This window comes from Triplophysa rosa, unplaced genomic scaffold, assembly GCF_024868665.1.
Source record: "Triplophysa rosa unplaced genomic scaffold, Trosa_1v2 scaffold53_ERROPOS95913, whole genome shotgun sequence".
NCBI lineage: Eukaryota > Metazoa > Chordata > Actinopteri > Cypriniformes > Nemacheilidae > Triplophysa > Triplophysa rosa.
The window spans coordinates 78,812-95,913 of record NW_026634552.1 but is presented as its reverse complement, the minus strand read 5'-3'; the positions used below and the strand labels follow the sequence as shown (position 1 = coordinate 95,913).

At 35.7% G+C, this 17,102-nt stretch overlaps 2 protein-coding genes across 3 annotated transcripts; both read left to right on the top strand.

Annotated features, from left to right (window-relative positions):
* Positions 1-1,197: 1,197 nt before the first annotated feature.
* On the top strand, positions 1,198-4,543 carry LOC130551014 (uncharacterized). Its single transcript, XM_057328552.1, has 4 exons — positions 1,198-2,089; positions 2,185-2,340; positions 2,437-2,529; positions 4,149-4,543. Exons 1-4 carry the CDS (start codon positions 1,457-1,459, stop codon positions 4,455-4,457), a joined length of 1,191 nt encoding a protein of 396 aa, XP_057184535.1. The 5' UTR covers positions 1,198-1,456; the 3' UTR covers positions 4,458-4,543.
* A 1,155-nt stretch (positions 4,544-5,698) lies between these two features.
* Positions 5,699-16,892, top strand: LOC130551012 (GTPase IMAP family member 7-like). Of its 2 annotated transcripts, none has more exons than XM_057328550.1 (7): positions 5,699-5,791; positions 8,538-8,615; positions 9,760-10,461; positions 13,105-13,764; positions 14,108-14,179; positions 15,090-15,254; positions 15,734-16,892. In XM_057328550.1, the coding sequence occupies exons 1-5, from the start codon at positions 5,764-5,766 to the stop codon at positions 14,155-14,157; spliced, it is 1,518 nt and encodes a 505-aa protein (XP_057184533.1). In that variant the 5' UTR covers positions 5,699-5,763; the 3' UTR covers positions 14,158-14,179; positions 15,090-15,254; positions 15,734-16,892. The 2 variants fall into 2 exon arrangements, with proteins under 2 accessions (XP_057184533.1, XP_057184534.1); XM_057328551.1 differs by having other exon boundaries at positions 15,090-15,137; positions 15,788-15,805.
* Positions 16,893-17,102: the final 210 nt, after the last annotated feature.

The window sequence follows — 17,102 nt, the reverse complement described above, 5'->3', positions numbered from 1 at the left end:
CGCAAAACTATAGGTGGCAATGCACATGAAAATTGGACCCTGCTAAAATTGCTTCCTTTCATCATTGGGCCAATGGTGCCAGAAGATGAGCCAGCCTGGCAGGTCATCTTAGATCTTAAAGACATCGTCAAACTGGTTGTAGCCCCTGTTCACACAGATGAGACCATTGCATATCTTGAGGCCAAGATTTATGAACACAAACAGCGCTATCTTGAAGTCTTTCCTCATGTCACGCTAAAACTGAAACATCACTATTTAGAGCACTATCCACAAATGATCCGTTGCTTCGGGCCTCTTATTGGACTGTGGACAATGAGATTTGAGGCTAAACATAGCTTCTTCAAGCAGGTAGCCCATCATACTAATTGTTTTAAAAATATAGCTCGTTCGTTAGCTATCAAACACCAGTTCATGTTAGCCTATAGCACACACTCCTTGAGTGTCAAGAAGTCATCCTTGGAGGTCACTGATGTCTCAGTTATGCCTGTTGATGTCCTTAATGAGAAAGTAGCGTGTACAGTGAATCAAAGATACCCAAATGTGACACAGGTCTTGCAGTGGTATACATTACAGTGAGGGCATGCTTATTGTGCATGGATCTGTAGAAGGACTGCCTAAATTCAACGAGATCCTTAAACTATGTATTCTTAAGGATAAGTTGTGTTTCCTTGTGAAACCTTTATGTACTTGGTATAGGGAGCATTATAGAGGGTTTGAGTTGACTGTCTTAGCCACTAAACAGCTTGACTTGATTGAGCTTTGTGATTTAAAAGACCCATACCCCCTTGTGGAATACATGGTTGGAGGTTTACGTATGGTGAGATTGAGAAGATTCATCATTATTGAAGGTTAGTATAATCCTAGTCTGAAGGCCATCTCAACTTGTTTTGGCTCTCTTTTGGTAAATCTTATTAAATGTGAGTGTGTAAACAGTAATTATTTTAGTCATTTATGTAGAATGACTTTGTTAAAAAAATACTAAATACAATTGATTCTTATCTCGTAATTAGATTCTGAGAATTTTAGCCTTGATTTTACAAGGTCTGTCATATTTTAATTCAAAGTGAAAAAACAAATTTGATGTTTTTTGGTTCTCTTCTTTCTCTTTTCCATTAGATTAAAGGTGTTCCATTAGGAGGAACACCGGTATTGCAACCGGAGAGGATTTCCGGTTGCAATACTTTGATACTGACTTCAAAGAGTTCATGAACTTAACTTCTGTTTCTGAAATCGAACACAAAAGCACGCTAAAGGTAATTTACTTGCCTGCCTCGTCACTTGTGGAGCCCCACATTGATGAACCCTTCATCACATTATACCCAGTGAATACATTTGATGAGACAACCACTTGTTCAGAACCACAAACCTCATCAATTGACTCGTCCTGTGATGATAGACAGTATGCATCTGCTCCTCACTCATCTACATCTACAGAAACACCTTCAGGTTTGTCCCCATGGCCCAAAGTTTTTGTGGTCCCCAAGTTTACTTTTATGAGGCAGAGTTTGAGCTAAGCTTTAAGAATGCAGCGTTTGAGACCAACGGGACATACTTTAATCCTGGCCCAAAGCTGAAAGGAATCGTTCTTAATGCACTAGCCCAAGAAATGGTAAAATACACAAAATATCCCAAAGACTACCAATGTGAGGAGGTAGCAGCAGCTTTAACTAGGGCCCATCCTTGTTTGGGGCAGCTGGGTTCCAAGACAGGATTTTGGGGATGGAAGCAGTCACTTAAGTACAAGATGCAAAATTATCGCACAAAGCTTTGCAGGCTCGGGCATCCAGAAGTCTGTGTAAATTCGTTGCGGAATAAACGCAAAGGACAAGGCAAACCTGCTGCCAACATCAAGAAACCAAAAAAGGCTGAGGTCAATTACATTCATTTGCATCCAAAAGGTGAATCCACAGAAAGATTGGAGCAGGAGAGAATAGCTTTGTTGACAGAAGTGAAAAAGCGTGACAATGAAGTAGTCATAAAAGCAAAAATGGAAAAAACGTTCTCCTACAGGCGTCAGCAGATTGTAGAGCAAAGGCCCATGATAGAGGAGTTCAAGAATCAATGGCCTGCTCTTTTTCAGCAGAGTGAAGTAAGTAAATGTGCTATGAAATGTTTTAGTTAGTGGCTTTTTATGGCAGTAACAGGAATAACCACAACAAATTTCTGGGTTTGATCTTTTTTAAGGTGAATGCTGAGTTTATGCGGATCACTACTAAGCCACTGCAATCAACATTCCTATCAGAGCTGGACCGCTTTTCAGACAAACTGATGCAGATCTTACAGAGCAGAGGAGGAGTTAAAGGGCAGAAGATCAAAAATGCCATGATGATCACAGACTCTGTTAGTACAAATGCATGGAACATCTGTTTAAAGAAGGTATTGTACAGCTTTCCACATTTGGCTAAAATATCATTCTTGCTTTCCTTGCTGCTGTAGTGTGACAACATTAACATCAAGAGAGAGTGCATCCTGAAAGTCCTTATTCTCTACCTCAATGAAGATCCAGACTCTTTCTTTAAGGATTATGTGGTAAGTGTATTTTTTGTTTATAATCCACATCACTTCATAGCAGCTTTATAACATTTAGGTATTGACAGAAAATTGACAATGTCTTAAAGCAGTGTTACTCAAATCTGGCTCAAATCCACTTTCCTACAGAGTTTAGCCCCGACCCAAATAAAACACACCTGAACAAGCTTTCTTTATGCGGTGCTGTGCTGTGCAGATCGATCGGCATATGACAATAAAGTGAAAGTGACCTATTAGTCAGATATGGTGACCCATACCCGAAATGTGACCTCTGCATTTAACCCATCCAGAGAGTGAGTAGTGAGCACACGCACAGCAAGTGGTGAACACACGTACACCCGGAGCAATTGGCACTGCAGCGCCCGGGGAGCAAGTGGGGGTAAGGTGCCTTGTTCAAGGGCACCTCAGTTGTTACCCACCGACCCTGAGAATCCAACCGGCAACCTTCTGGTCACGAGTCCGACTCTCTAACCATTAGGCCTTAACCCAGTCAATCTGCGCAGCGCTGAGTTAAAGGAAAAGTGCACCCAAAAATCAAATTTGTGTGATTTTTTTTTACCCACCCACATGACGTTAAACATGTTTTGAGATATTTCGGTGACATCCGAGAGATTTCCAGGCCTCCTCATAGACTTAACGGTTATAGATTTTGTCAAGGTCCAGAAAAGTACTAAAGACATCGTTAAATTGGTCCATCCGCTCATAGTGGTTCAATTCAATTTTTTGATGCGACAAGAATGCTTTATGTGTGAAAAAACAAACCAAAATAATGTCTTTAATCAGTATATTCTCCGCTCTCTTGTCAGTGTATCGTGTGCGACCACGAGAACAATTAGACGAACACATGTCCGGGTTGTGAGTCAGAAGCCGGACACGTGTTCATCTGATTTTTTTTTTTCATTTGAATTTTGGGTGAACTTACCGTTTAAAGGGATAATTCACCCCAAAATGAAAATTCTGTCATCATTTACTCACCTTCTGCAGAACACAAAAGATATTTTGAAGAATGTTGGTAACAGAAAACCGTGGGTCCCATTGACTTGGATTGGTTTTGTGTCCATGCAATCAAAGTGAATGGCGACAAACAGTTTTGATTCAGTTCCATTCTTCAAAATATCTTCTTTTGTGCTCTGCAAAAGACAGAAATTCATACAGGTTTAAAATGACAAGAAGGTGAGTAAACGATGACAGAATTTTCATTTCTCAGATGAACTACTCCTATAAGGGAAATGAGTGAGGTAGCTCCTTTTTAGGTAGGTAGTTTTTAAAGTCCAATTCAAATAAAAATGCTTCATATAAACACCTCAATTGTAATATGCCCAAAATTACATTCATATTTTAAGGTGATGTCGAAATGACATAATCATGTAATGATGTATAGAACATGCTGCTGTTAAAGGAAATGTTGCATCTGTGTTTGTCGTCATGTCATTATAAAATTCTCTTTACACTTATAGTTTATGAAGTGGTGTTGCATAACGTTGAAACAAAACGCTGTGTTTATACGAAAGAAAAACATAATATATTTTAAGCAAATAAGCGATGCCCTAATGTAAACTAGAGTTAGCTGTTGTATCAAACTTAACCTTATGTCATGTAATGTTCTGTGTTTTGTCTAGGCCTCAGCCATTGAGGATGCAGAAAAGGGCATTGCAAACACTGTCATGGGGATTTACACAATCCGAGGAGACGGTTCTACAAAACGAGATGATGTAGGAATTGTGATCGAGGGCATCAAGGTTATGAGTAACCTAGACTGTGTGATTTTGGCATTCATCATGCTGAACGGTCTAATTTATGCTCTTGACCTAAGCTTTCCTGACAACCTCAAGAACACCTATGAGTTTATCCAGAAAATCCTAATGAACTTGGATGGACATAAGCTGACCACAAAGATCCAGCATCTTAAAATTAAGCTGTTTGAATGACATGTACATTTGAGGACTGTTGTAAGGTTTGTTAATGTTTGTCACCTGCAAATTTACAGAGGTGTTTTAAATGTTTTAAAATGTGTTCTGACTGTAACATAATGTAGCTTATTTGGTTAAATAAGTGTACAGTTTAACTGTTATCTTTTATGAATAGTTTTTTCAGACATGCATTTTGAAAATGTGCACTTTCATAGCTACTTTAATACATTGTACAGTTTAACTTGTACACCTGTTTCATGAATTGTTCAACTTTACTTTAATTTACTGACATGCAATTGAAAATTGTTACAATGTGTACTTTCAAAGCTACTTTTGTAAAAGATTGTACGGTTTAATATTTACCCGTTTTACAAATTTCCAGACATACATTTAAACATTTCTTAAAATGTGTACTTTTATGCTGTTACAGAAAGATTAAGCTAAAGTTGGTTTAAATAATTGTCTCTAAAGTGGAACAATAAAAAAATACTTTCACACAATTTTTTTTACATTTCTAGTGTTTTATTTGAGTTTGGCAAGTATAAAGATCAAACATAAACATTTCATTTTAACTCTATTTGATCAAATCAAGTTGGGTCAACCCAATTACATTTCATTGTAAAAGTCTGTAAGTTTTATCTAAACTGTATTTATTAAAATTGAGTTGGACCAACTCAATTAAATTTTATTGAATGAGTTTGTTTTTTATGAGTAGGACCAACACATATGTATTGGATGGAAATCCTGCCCTCAATTAAATTGAGTTCAACCAATGAATTGTTTTTTTGAGTGTAGCTGCCCCACTATGCGCGCTGGCTTTGAGCGTTTGTGGGTGCATATACATTTAATATATTAGACATGTATACAATTTTTATAAAGAACGTTTGTGGGTCCTGCAAAGTCAATGACATACGTGGCACGCTGCAATAAAAGTTATATATAACATTTAATGCTACAATAGAGAGAAAATGAATAAACAAGCAATTGTGAAACTAAAGCAATTGTGTTAAATTTCAAATGTTCAATATTCAAGTAAAAAAAATTCAAATTCGAAATCAAAATCTAATTCAAAACTATTTTAACTCCCATATAATATTCAGTATTGACACTTGTCAATAATTCAGATTTACGAAATTCAAATTCAGATTGTTTTGTCATATTTCTGGCTCCATAGTCCTTCAGCACGTAATTTAACAGAACCCAATCGCCACCCTTTCAGAGAACCGGTGTGTCAGCTTTTGACATGTTTTGGCACCTGTCAGATAGAATAGGAAAGTAAAAGTTAAATCAAGCTTGGAACTAGATTTTAAAGATCCAAAAAACAATGGACTTCTACTTGGACCTCAAGTTTGGTAAGTCTTCACTTTTGAGTAACCCGGCAGTNCCCATTGACTTGGATTGGTTTTGTGTCCATGCAATCAAAGTGAATGGCGACAAACAGTTTTGATTCAGTTCCATTCTTCAAAATATCTTCTTTTGTGCTCTGCAAAAGACAGAAATTCATACAGGTTTAAAATGACAAGAAGGTGAGTAAACGATGACAGAATTTTCATTTCTCAGATGAACTACTCCTATAAGGGAAATGAGTGAGGTAGCTCCTTTTTAGGTAGGTAGTTTTTAAAGTCCAATTCAAATAAAAATGCTTCATATAAACACCTCAATTGTAATATGCCCAAAATTACATTCATATTTTAAGGTGATGTCGAAATGACATAATCATGTAATGATGTATAGAACATGCTGCTGTTAAAGGAAATGTTGCATCTGTGTTTGTCGTCATGTCATTATAAAATTCTCTTTACACTTATAGTTTATGAAGTGGTGTTGCATAACGTTGAAACAAAACGCTGTGTTTATACGAAAGAAAAACAATATATTTTAAGCAAATAAGCGATGCCCTAATGTAAACTAGAGTTAGCTGTTGTATCAAACTTAACCTTATGTCATGTAATGTTCTGTGTTTTGTCTAGGCCTCAGCCATTGAGGATGCAGAAAAGGGCATTGCAAACACTGTCATGGGGATTTACACAATCCGAGGAGACGGTTCTACAAAACGAGATGTAGGAATTGTGATCGAGGGCATCAAGGTTATGAGTAACCTAGACTGTGTGATTTTGGCATTCATCATGCTGAACGGTCTAATTTATGCCCTTGACCTAAGCTTTCCTGACAACCTCAAGAACACCTTTGAGTTTATCCAGAAAATCCTAATGAACTTTGATGGACATAAACTGACCACAAAGATTCAGCAGCTTAAAATTAAGCTGTTTGAATGACATGTACATTTGAGGACTGTTGTAAGGTTTGTTAATGTTTGTCACCTGCAAATTTACAGAGGTGTTTTAAAATGTGTTCTGACTGTAACATAATGTAGCTTATTTGGTTAAATAAGTGTACAGTTTAACTTATCTTTTATGAATAGTTTTTTCAGTTACACTTTATTTTACAGTGCCAGTGTTACAGTGTAATTATACATTTAAGTACTGAGTAATAGAAATTAACTACATGTACTTACTATAGGGTTAGGATTAGGGTTTGGTTCAGGGTTAGTTACATGTAATTACGCATAATTATGTTAAATACTATAGTAAATACATGTAACATGTGTAACAAGCATGCATGCATTTTGAAAATGTGCACTTTCATAGCTACTTTAATACATTGTACAGTTTAACTTGTACACCTGTTTTATGAATTGTTCAACTTTACTTTAATTTACTGACATGCAATTGAAAATTGTTACAATGTGTACTTTAACAGCTATTTTGTAAAAGATTGTACAGTTTAATATTTACTTGTTTTTACAAATTTCCAGACATACATTTAAATATTTCTTAAAATGTGTATTTTTATGATGTTACAGAAAGTTTAAGCTAAAGTTAAGCAATAGTTTAAATAATTGTCTCTAAAGTGGAACAATAAAAAAATACTTTCACACAATTTTTTTTACATTTCTAGTGTTTTATTTGAGTTTGGCAAGCATAAAGATCACACATAAACATTTCATTTTAACTCTTATTTGATCAAATCAATTTGGGTCAACCCAATTACATTTCATTGTATAAGTCTGTAAGTTTTATCTAAACTGTATTTATTAAAATTGAGTTGGACCAACTCAATTAAATTTTATTGAACTAGTCTGTTTTTTATGAGTAGGACCAACACATATGTATTGGATGGAAATCCTGCCCTCAATTAAATTGAGTTCAACCAATGAATTGTTTTTTTGAGTGAATAATGCAAGACGAGTTAACCTGCCTAAAAACATGCTGAAACAGATAATGTAACGTTTATAGCATAGGAGGAGTAATAAGATATGACTGTGTGTATATGGTGGATTTAATTACCATGGAAGAATTCAACAAAGCAAAGTCTAGTCACACCATGTCATAGTCAGTAAAGTGTCTGTGACAAGCAGAGCGGGACGAGGGTCGTGAGGGAACGGTGCGAGGCCGGTGGCGCGAGTGATAACGAGTGTCAGCTGCGCGTTGCACCGGTCTCGCATCTCTCACGGAGGAGCTCCGGAAGCATAAAAGGAGGAGCGACAGTAGTGAAGGACGAGAGAGAACCAGGCCTGGATTTTATGTTATGTTTTATTGTGTTTGTGTGGCTGGCAGTCGACCGTGAGGGAGCTGTCGGCCCTTTACTTTCGTTTTGTTGTTTGTTTATTTTATTTAAAAAATTTGGTTTCCTTCTTCCTATTCCTGTAATTTGCTACAGTGTCATTTACAAACAGTTCAAATACATTACCTTATATTTGTAACGCCCAGCCAGCAGAGGGAGCTGTCACCAGACTACTGACCCCGTTCCACCCCTCTGCTGCCTCTGCATTCACTTCCTGTTTGGTGACTATTNCAAATAAGATGAAAAGTACTGTACAAGAATAATACTACTCCATTCAGATTGTGTATTACATTTATTAGTTTTCAGAAGCCTTATGAAAACTTTCTCTAAGTTAAAGAAAGTTTTCTAAATAAAAATCCCTTTAGTTTTCCCGAGTAGGTTCACATCCAATTTGTGAAAGAATTGTTGGTTTATCATATGTAGTGATTAAAATACATAAAATTAATTTTGGCTATTTCAATGGCATATTTAAAGAAAAACGGAAGAAAATGCTTCAGAGAAGAGGAATGTGGCACAAGACACATAGATTTCCATACAGAAGGAGCAGAGAAGGTAAGTGAATCATAACACTGCTGTGTAAATTTATTGTGAATGAATGTGGCAGTTCAATGCATAATTTCACAATCATTAAATAAACAGCTTTTTTAAGTTTTCCAGGTAAGTTCATCTCAATGAATGATTTGATGAATCATTTCAATCAATGAATCATCTCAACAAATAATTTGATGATAAATGGATGGGTCCAGTTATTAAGTTCAACTCGCTAACAATGATTCTATCAATGTTTGAACTAATTCTGCACGTTGTGTGCAAAAAATCCTTATTCATAATAATAAAAATAGTAAATGGTAAGTTTATTTACTGAACATTAATGCAACATCACACTTACAGACATGCTGTTCATTACAGTCTGCAGCCTGATGCTTATGGTCATGCTGCAGGGGGTCTGCTGGACTGTGAGTGTGATATTGCTTTAATTTTCAGTCAACTGCATGTGTATTTTATAGTTCTTAGATCTATATTTCATTAACTGATATAAAGTTAATATACCATAGACAAAATCTGCTTTTAACAGATCTTGACCTTATAATATACAGATAAGCATAGGTGGTAAAATGTATGGTCACATAGCCTAATGAAAGAGTTCATCACAAGTGACCTTTCCATTGACTTTTCAAATACTTCCACACGAAGATTATGCACAATATCAATATAAGAAGAAATTACAAACCTTGAAAATATCAAACAAGTCACACAGGAAATGTTTTGGAAATGTATTTTTGATTCATTAATTATTATTAATTTGGTTATTTAATTATTTGCACTTTTGTCTGCATCAGCTACTTTTACAGCTGCCTTTTGTCTGGTTCCTGCTTTTTTAAGTCCGCCCTTAGCTGCATGTAATTACAGGTAGGCCTATTGGATGTGCGCTACACACCACTGGCCAAAGGTTGCTTCCCAGAAATATCCCACCCCAAAACAATATAAAAATAAGAAAATTACAATGGACACAAACACCACCACGTACATCTAGTGGATCATCGGTGATAATTGATAGAGATTATTTCTGTGTGTGAGCAAACTTTAAAGTCACACATATTCAAATATATTGTAAATCTGGATATTGATTTCAACTTTCAAGTATATGGTTATTCATACATTTTACATTTAGGTGTGTTTTGTGTATTTGTTACAGGTGACTCCCATCATCTCTCAGAGTTGAGGATTGTGTTAATGGGGTCTAGAGGAGCTGGAAAGAGTTCATCAGGAAACATCATCCTGAACAGAGAAGAGTTTGACTTGAAGAGAACTGCTCAGTGTGTGAAGAGACAGAGAGAAGTAGCAGACAGACACATCACTGTCATAGAAGCTCCAGGATGGTGGATTAATGAACCTGTAGATCAGAGCCCTGAGTTACTGAAACAAGAGATTTTACTCAGTGTGTCTCTGTGTCCTCCAGGGCCTCATGCTGTTCTACTGGTTATACCTGGGGACTCTCTATTTACAGAGGATGAGAGAAAAGTATTTCAGGGGTATGTGGATCTTCTCGGTGAGAGAGTCTGGAGTCACACTATAGTGCTCTTCACTCATGGAGACTTTCTAGGAGACACATCTATAGAGCAACACATTGAGAGTGAAGGAGAGGATCTCCAGTGGCTGGTGGAGAAATGTGGGAACAGATATCATGTTCTCAACAATAACAACAGCAGTGATGACACTCAGATCAAACATCTGCTGGAGAAGATAGAAGAGACAGTGATGGAAAACAACGGCTGCCATTTTGAAATAGACAGAAAGATTTTACAGAGGATGAAAGAACGAAGGAGAGCAGAAGAGAGAGCTAAAAAACGAATGAAGAAGATAAAGAAACAGAGAGAGATGATCAGATCTCAGATGAGTGAGTAAATAACACAGCACTGATCTACACACTGAGAACATTCAGGGGCCGTTTCAATAAGGAGGTTCAACCAGCTCTAGGTTAAACCTTGAACTCAGAGTTGGTTTACTTAGAAATTAGAAACTTTGAGTTTTTGGTTTCAGAACAGCTGATTTGAGTTAGTTCAATTTACTCTGGGTAAGCGCGTGCACCACGACTATAAAAAGCCATCATCAATGGAGCTCCGATATTACGATTCACAATGGCAACGGCACTAAAAAAAGCAACATGGCGGCAGAAAGCACTTGAGAGTGAGGCACACTTTCCTCTCTGTATACAGTGGATTTACTGATGTCCTGAAAATGACTTAAGTTTAAATGAATAAATAGATAAATGTACCAATAAACAAACAAATTAATCATTAAATGAATGAAACAACAGAAATATGTTCTCACTCGCCATGAGTGCTCTAGTTACGCGAGTGAGACATCATGGTGTATAGGACACCTGTAGGGCGTCAGACTGTCTTGCAAAGTTAGACTGATCGCCGGTTCGAACCCTGCTGTGAGCAGATTTCTGTTGGAATGGCTACACGTCAAAATTACTTATTTATTGTCTGTATTTATTAATTTCTTTATTCATGCACTTTATTTATGCACTTTATTAAGTAATTTCTCATTGTCCATAGAAAATTATGCTCTGATGTAATACATGTATGTGGCTAATGTTATTGATGTAAGGATGGATGAGATATATTTTGATATATCTAATTCACTGTAAAGAAAAATGGTACAGTTTTAATAAAAATGCACAGGGAAATGACAAAATTGCTCTCCTGAAATCAAAGTACATCCCTATGAATTAATGCAGCCTCTTCATGAATCCTCTATAAAAGCACATATGACATATAAGTCACTGAGGTGGTCTCTGTGTGATCAAAATGTGTGCCATGAATGACTGTATTAATGAATGAATGAATGAGTTACACCACTTGTGCTTTGAAAGGAGAGGAGATGGAAATAAACTCTGGGTTTACCAAAGAAAACCTGCTTCCGACCAGGTTATGTTCACAGAGTAAGTTACTATGGTTACTGACTCTGAGTATAAGTTACCTCTCCTTTAAAAACGGGCTTGAGTTACCTCGCTTTCTCGGGTTTGACATACCTCACATTCTGAAATGGAAAACCAGAGTTTCCCTCATTTCAGGGTTAATATACTCAGAGTTTTCACTAAACCTCCTTTCTGAAACAGGCCCCTGGTGTCTGAACATTAAAGCAACATGACACACAATTGTGCTGTTAGACTTCATTTCATCATGTGCAATCTGATGTTTACGGCTGAATCACAGCACTGCTGGTGTAAAGTCTAACAGGGTGATTCTCCTGAAATCTTGCTTTCAATGTCAAACATATTGATTCTCTTAAAACACTTGTATCAACAAATTCTCTTTATATTCATTCAAAACAAGGTATGACATGTTTAAAGGCATTAATTTCAAAACTTTTACTGACAGTTTAACATAATTTTTAATTCTTTTTTACAAAAAAAGGCATTAAAAATTCTCATTACCGTAACCATTTAAAACTGTTAATCTCATTGCATGTTTTGCTAAAAACAAGCGAAGCCATGATGCCTAAGCAAGTTTTTATTAATCATACATAATAAGACGTTAATGAATGAAATTTTAATAGAATATTATACATGTAAAATTTCTTTTAAGTATCGGTAATGAGAAGGGAAAAGTTGTGTACACAGCGTGACAAGAGAATATTAAGTTTTTTTACTAGGAAAAATATAAAGCAATTTGTTAATTTGTTAGCCATTTAAAAGGTACTAGTGGATGTGTCTCTTCACATAAAATCAAACTTAATGTTAATGTATTTGTGTGTTTAAACGGCCTTTAAAAAATGTCATGGAGGCTGAGAATATCAGTCAAGGACACTTCTTTCTTCCACTATTTCTTCATTTTTATTATACATGAATATTCTGTCAATAATTTTTTTGTAGTTTTTGTAGACCATCCAATTGTTTTTCACAATATTTAAGTTTTACTCTGTTAAAGTTACAACATATAATGCAGTCAGACATATCAGGACGTGTTACAGTTATGAGCGTTTCAGCAGAAAAAGCAATAAAACATAAATAATTAATTCCAAAGTCAAAATTATGTTTTGTCCAAGGTAGAGAACACAATTATCTTTATTATGATCATTTTTTGTGTTACCGTATTGTATGTTTTATAATAGAAATCTTTACTGCCATGATGTTTCTGTGGTTTCGTGAGAATCACCCAACAGCTGGCCTGTAATATTATGATATTGTTTTTATGTATAACATACACACAAAATACTAAATACTATCAGAGAAGACACTAAAGTAATGCTAGAAACATTTATTTAATGCCGCAATATATCATGTAAAACACACTAATGTAACTCATAAAGCAGAAGAAAAACAGAAATTATAAAAAAAATGTCAAATGTGAAGAGAGAAAATGGGAATGTCCTTTAACCTTTTATTTACTGTAAATTGCTTCTACTGTGAAATGTTACTAATTATGTTTTTATTAAAAGGACGTTTATAATTTTGTTAAACCTTACATTGATTTCCACTGTAAAATACAAATACAATTTTGCACAAGTGTGTTTTATGTATTTACTGCAGGTGACACTCAGAAGCTCTCAGAGTTGAGGATTGTGTTAATGGGGTATAGATATTCTGGGAAGAGTTCATCAGGAAACATCATCCTGAACAGAGAAGAGTTTGACTTGAAGAGAACTGCTCAGTGTGTGAAGAGACAGAGAGAAGTAGCAGACAGACACATCACTGTCATAGAAGCTCCAGGATGGTGGAAGAAAATACCTGTAGAAAAGAGCAATGAGTTACTGAAACAAGAGATTTTACTCAGTGTGTCTCTGTGTCCTCCAGGACCTCATGTTGTTCTACTGGTAATACGAGTGGACACTAGATTTAAAGAGGATGAGAGAAAAGTATTTCAGGGGTATGTGGATCTTCTCGGTGAGAGAGTCTGGAGTCACACTATAGTGCTCTTCACTCATGGAGACTTTCTAGGAGACACATCTATAGAGCAACACATTGAGAGTGAAGGAGAGGATCTCCAGTGGCTGGTGGAGAAATGTGGGAACAGATATCATGTTCTCAACAATAACAACAGCAGTGATGACACTCAGATCAAAAATCTGCTGGAGAAGATAGAAGAGACAGTGATGGAAAACAACGGCTGCTGTTTTGAAATAGACAGAAAGATTTTACAGGAGGTGGAGGAGAGAAGGAAAGCAGGAGAGAGAGCAAGATCACAAATAAGTAGGTGAATCAATGACTATGTTAACATGCGCACCAATAATGTGATTGCACGACAAGGGCCAAATTACTGGACAAGGATTAGGACATATAAGTAGTATTTACAAACATGTAACCACTACTTATGTGCATTTTGAGACAAAACAACGGCACTGATGTATTAAGAGACGAAACAATGGCACTGATGTATTAAGATGTGTCAGTAAAAGCTGTTTTCAGTTAGCAGCTCTAACATTTATTTTAGTCTAGGATTAATCTTAAGAAAAGTATTGTGTTAAAAACAAGGTAAAAAAAATGGAACATGTTCTCTCACGATCTAACAATTTTTCATGATTTATTTTTTCAGTGAGTGAGGATGAGATGTCTGATACAGTCTCTTTGGGAAGTTTTGGTTAAGGTTCATTCAGATCGCTATCAGGTACAGACAACACTTACATTTTTACATCATCACATTCACTCACTGTCGTCTAAAACAGTGGTTCTCAAACTGGCGGCCCTAAGATGGATCCAGGGGGCCACAGATTTTGTGGCATTTTATGTAACAGAAATTTATCATAAATTTTATGCAGTTAAACATCAGAAAAAAGAAACCACCAACAAAAGGAATTGATGTTGCAGCATTGTATAACTGAGTATGTTTTTGGTTTGATTAAAATTCTTTGGTTAAGATTTCTTTATTTGATTATTTTAATAAGATTAAGTCTTTATTTGGGGGGCACAGTACAAAAAGTTTGAGAACCACTGGTCTAAAACACAAATAAAAAAACATTACTCTTGACCCCTCAGTGAGAGCAGGGAGTTTGAAACTGAAAGCAGAAGTTCTAAAGTCGGGTGCACTGCAAGGTTCTTAAAGGGGCCGCACACCGGAAGAGGAAGCGCCGAGCGCAGCGTAGCTCCATTGTTTGTAAAAATGAACTCACGCCATTTGGCGCCTGGCAGCGGCACTCCGCTTAATAAAAACGCACCATTCGCATAATTTAACATTCAATTAGATGTTATTTGACTGAAATCATCTTTAATGTACACACTGACTTCACCATAAGCTGCAAGAGGCATTTAGTTGTTTGGGAATAACGGAAAAACAGCGCATTAATACAGAAAACCTCTCGATTCTACCACATTCATAACAGAGTTGTCCTAGACGCGACGCGGCTCAGCACTTCCCCATTAAGTGTACGACCCCCTTTAGAGTCATGTTAAAGAAAACTTTTTTTAATTATACGTTGTAATAAAAGTGGCATTTTTTATTTTTTTGTATCAAGTCTTACTATATGTGGTATATTAATCAAATTTTCATGCTATGTAACAAGCTTTTTTCTTGTTTCTAGTTAGAGGAGATAACATATCTGATACAGTCTCTCTGGGAAGTTCTGGTTATGGTTCATTCAGATCTCGATCACACAACAGCTCAATTTTTGCATCATCATGCTCTAAAGAAAGACCTGTCAGCTTTGGAGATGGATCAAATTATAACACGGTTATACGACAATTTGGTAAGTATATTTTCTTAGTTATTTAAATATAGTGACCCCCCAAAAAAATATTTGAATATTCAGATATTTTCTGAATATTTTTATTTCCTTAGATCTTATCATCATCTAAAAATCTAATAATCTAAAAAAATATAAACAGTAAATGATTTCATTATTACAGCACATTTTTTTGTTTTTTCTAATGTTTTGAAAACTTATACTCGGTTAATTTTAACCCAGCATTGGGTCAAAAAGGGACAAACTCGTTTGTTTATAATTTAACCTATGCTGTGTTGTTTTGACCCATTGTTGGGTCAAATATTAACATTTTTTGGGGTTAATTAACCCAACTGCTGGGGTTGTCCCTTTAAAACACAGCATTTTGTTTTTAATGTAGTTATTATATTTTTTTATTACATATATATATATATAAAAAACATGTCAGTATATTCTTCTAAAAATGAAAAATCAACCAATATTCTCTTGATCTCTATTTCCAGTGAGTGAGGATGAGATGTTGGATACGGTCTCTTTGAGAAGTTCTGTTTCTGGGTCATTCAGATCTCGATCAGGTGCAGACAACACGATTTTTGCATCATCACACTCTAAAGACAAACCTATCAGCTTTAAAAGTGGATCTGTAAACTCCACTTCTGAGTCTCTGGAACATTCAGCAATGGAAGCTCAAAAGAGCCCATCCATGATCTCACAAATGTTAAGAAGAGCCAAGCAGAATCAGTAATCAGTAAAAATGCTGGAAATGTAACATAAGTCATCAATTCAGTAAATACATTGTACATACTGTAAAAGAGGAATCAAGTGTACTTAAGATTTTAAATTGACATTTGTACAACTATTAATCTGAGTTGTTGAGACATACATACATTTTGTATGAGTTGTATTTTCATATCTACATAATGAAATATGAAACGATGGCAGTTACTGTAAAAAATATCAAAATCGTCAGGTGTCAGTCATTGCTGACTCCAAATAACAAGTGACCTTGGTTACAGAAAATTAATTCTAATGTTACAAGTGCTACAATAGTTATTATCATATATTTATGTGTGGTGCTTCATGTACGTGGGTCTGGAACATACTCACTCGCAATGACAGCAAAAATGAAGTCCTCTCTAAGGTTTAAGGGTAGGGAAAGACAATATTAGCTTGGTATAAAATATATTGAAATCTCAATCAATGTGTTATTGTTTGTGTATGGGCACTTAAGGTGTTTGGTTCTATTTTTAGGAATGAAGCCATTATCAACATAAAAACATATCGTTTAAAGAAATGTTGCCATATTATATTTGTAGAAACAACATAAAGTCGTGCCAGGTTGCAAAATGTTTATGGGCTTTTTAAATCTTTCAGCTTTGGTTTTATATTATAATAGCTAATAATCTGCTGGCTATTGTAAAACGTTGATATTTACCTCACACCGTAATTTTGACCATGTGATCTTTTATTGTTATTGTTACTTTTTTGTTACTTTTGTAACCAGATCAATGGACTTTCTAAACTGTTGTTTCAAATCTGTTACGATCAAGTCAAATTCCACCGTAATTTCTCACAACATAAAATACAGTTCACCTGTTACATGTTCATTGTTATGTTTACATCAAACCTGTCATTGTAGTGTCATTTGAAACCCATCAGACATTGTTCTGTATAAAAGATGCTTGGCAGAATATACAAGCTTGTCTGGATGAAATGAAAGTACAGTAAGTGGTCACAGGAACCATTAAGCTCCAAAAGTGTTTAACAACACTGTAAAAAAAGCCATAAATGTAGTTATTTACTGAACTCACACAGTTCTCAGATGTCATTTGTCTCATGACGAACGCAAGGACAGATTTACTGGCGGCAGTT

Bases quoted from the DNA above. Each gene is read 5' to 3' on its own strand.
- LOC130551012 (XM_057328550.1), top strand. From the start codon at position 5,764: ATGGACTTCTACTTGGACCTCAAGTTTG. The intron at 5,792-8,537 runs GTAAGTCTTCAC...GCATATTTAAAG, and splicing joins CTACTTGGACCTCAAGTTTG to AAAAACGGAAGAAAATGCTT. The intron at 13,765-14,107 runs GTAGGTGAATCA...TTATTTTTTCAG, and splicing joins GAGAGCAAGATCACAAATAA to TGAGTGAGGATGAGATGTCT.
- LOC130551014 (XM_057328552.1), top strand. From the start codon at position 1,457: ATGGCCCAAAGTTTTTGTGGTCCCCAAGTTTACTTTTATGAGGCAGAG. The intron at 2,341-2,436 runs GTTAGTACAAAT...TTGCTGCTGTAG, and splicing joins CCATGATGATCACAGACTCT to TGTGACAACATTAACATCAA. The intron at 2,530-4,148 runs GTAAGTGTATTT...TGTTTTGTCTAG, and splicing joins CTTTCTTTAAGGATTATGTG to GCCTCAGCCATTGAGGATGC.